This window comes from Hipposideros armiger, unplaced genomic scaffold, assembly GCF_001890085.2.
Source record: "Hipposideros armiger isolate ML-2016 unplaced genomic scaffold, ASM189008v1 scaffold_74, whole genome shotgun sequence".
NCBI lineage: Eukaryota > Metazoa > Chordata > Mammalia > Chiroptera > Hipposideridae > Hipposideros > Hipposideros armiger.
In genome coordinates, this window is record NW_017731424.1 from 2,057,677 (window position 1) to 2,060,267 (window position 2,591).

The 2,591-nt window shown below is 45.7% G+C and overlaps 1 protein-coding gene across 1 annotated transcript in view; it reads right to left on the minus strand.

The window, feature by feature from the left end:
* Positions 1–1,327, minus strand: part of PRDX3 (peroxiredoxin 3) — an 8,715-nt gene extending 7,388 nt beyond the window's left edge. Inside the window, exon 1 of the mRNA XM_019642903.1 lies at positions 1,235–1,327. Within this exon, the coding sequence (XP_019498448.1) occupies positions 1,235–1,270 (36 nt within the window). The 5' untranslated portion in view covers positions 1,271–1,327. The remainder of the gene's footprint in view (positions 1–1,234) is intronic.
* Positions 1,328–2,591: the final 1,264 nt, after the last annotated feature.

Genomic DNA, 2,591 nt, shown 5'->3' on the forward strand with positions numbered 1-2,591 from the left:
CTTCCCCAATTCCCCAACGCTGTTTCCCTCCCCCAATTCCCCAATAAAATCTTAAAATAATAATAATAATACTGTATTGGGGGCTGGCCGAGTGGCTCAGTTGGTTAAGAGCTCACTCAAGAGTTTGAGATCTGAGCAACAGCGGTTCGAGTCCTGGCCCGAGCTGAGCAGCCGCTGAGCTGCCAACAGGTAGTAGGATGGCTCAGCTAAAAACAAAAACAAAACAAACAAACAAAAATAATAATACTGTATTGAACACTGGGAATATGCTAAGAGAGTAGATTTCAGGTACACTCATCACACACACAAAGGTAACTATGTGAAGAGATGAATTAGTTTGACTGTAGTAATTATTTCACAAGGTATATGTCAAATCATCATGTTGTAGATCTTAAATACATAATTTTTATTTAAAAATATATTAATTTAAAAAGACTGCAAGGCGGAGAGGAATTGTAAGACCATAAAGACTCCATACTCTTAAGACCAACACAGACGGTTCAAAAACCAGGGGGAGTTGGCCAGGCCCCATGTATGTACTTATGCCTTTTGCCAGGACAATCTGCTGAGCAGTCTACGATGTCAAGGTTTTCCTTAGAAAAGACAAGGCCCTTCTAGAAGACCCACAGACAAGCAAACAAGTAGAGCAAAGTTCAGCCTCTAGAAAAGTTTGGAAAGGGCTCAAGGAAAATGTTTGCTCAACTTTCGTGTCCAGCATGACTCAGGAAGAAGAGCCTGCGATGAAACCCACCATGAGGAAAGCACTGGGACAGGCCTGGCGGGGTGGGAGGAGAAAAGTGCCTTTTGCATTTTAGCCTTTTGGTTACTTTGGCACTTTGGTTTCCATGCAGCATTTAGTGGATGCTCACAGCCTGATGTAGGCATCCTTTTTTTCTATCTTAAGGTGACCAAAGTGAACTGAGATTCGGAAAGGCGAAGTCACTTCCCAAGGTCATAGTCTTTTACAGAACCGGGACCAGAAACAGGTAGCCCGCATTCAGGGCCAGAACCAAGGAGGGATTAGCGGACGGGACCGTAATGTGGGGGCCGGGAGGGCGGTTCTGCGCAGGCGCCAGGAACCTTCCATGCAGGAGGCCTCTAGGTCCTTTACTAGCTGACACCCTCCGAGGGCGAAAGTGCCCCAGACCGTAACGGAGTGGGGTTCTGTCTGGGAAGCACGTTCTCTGAGCCACCACAGTGTCTCCGTGCCGGTTCCCAAACGGCAGCCACTCACCGAAGACCGGAGCAACCTTCCCGCCACGGCCGCCATCTTCAGTGCACGCTGCAGCCGCCGGGAACACCGAGAAGCAAAGGAGGCCGGGCATGCGGGGGGCGGGACAGGAAGGGGCGGGGCCTCGCCGGCCGGGGCGGGGCCAGGGCCGGAGCCGGGGCGGGAGAGAGCCACAACCTCGCCTCTATTTAGGGACCCTCCGCGTGTAAACGTCTCTGTTGGGTCCTTCCGCTCCTTTTATGAGGGGGCAAGTTCCTGTTATGGCTTGTGAGTAGCTGGATACTTGAGAAAGCAACACTTTGTTTCTAATTGTCGCCCCAACCTTAGAAGGACTAACCCACGTGGGGAGCTAGATACTTGTTTCCATATTTGCAACTCGTGTTTTGTTAACCTGTGTGGATTACTGTTTCTGCCGGTTCTTTAAAAGGACCTCTTTCCTATTTCGGCCTCAGGTAGAGCCTTCTGACTTCTGCATGATATGGAATTAATTTTAGTCTGTTAATAAGCCAAATGGGTCAGGCACATCAAGGTATTGGTGTCCTGAAAACCTTTGGGATGGTCTGTGGGCTTCCATTGTGGCCTCTCTTCCCAAATTGGGAGAATTGGGACAAATTTAAAATTTGTTTTCTGTCGATTTGTGAAACCAAGTGCTCACTGGTAAGCATGGTATTTGGGAGCAAGCTCATCAAACAGATAAAAATCACAGTGTCCTTACAGTAAATGTGACAAATTGCAGACTCTAAATGGGTATTTTCCAAACATCAGTCATTCCATCACCAACTTAGTTTGTTTAATCTGCATACCACGTGCATATTATTTACTATTTTCTTTAAGCTGACTAACTTTTTAAAAAACAAGTGAATTATTTGAAGAAAATGTTAACGTAAATGGAAAACCCTTATAACTTACTACAAATAGAAAATCATTAAAATGAATACATTAAAACAAAATGTTATTAAGTGTCAACTAGGTACAATTGCCTGCTGAAACTCTTGAGTCTTTTTGTTAAAAAGGGAGAATGTGAGGGAGGGAGAGGGTAGGGAAGGGGGGAGGGAGGGAGAAAAAAGAGAGGATGAGAACGTGGTTAGCAACATCCTAGCATCACATGAGACTTCACTTTGATGTAATCCAAAGGGTTTAAAGAGCGTCGAAAGAACAATAATTTTCTCACTTTGGGACTTGATGTTATTGGGTTGTCAGAAAAGTCATGATGTATTTTCTCTATGTTTTTCGTTGCAAAAATGTCAGGACTTTTCCGACAACCCAATATTTATTTTGCTCCCCACCTCCCAACCCCCCAGCTGTGCATGTCCTAAAATCCTCTCATGTACCATTAGTATAGCCTTGGGTACCAGCCCCG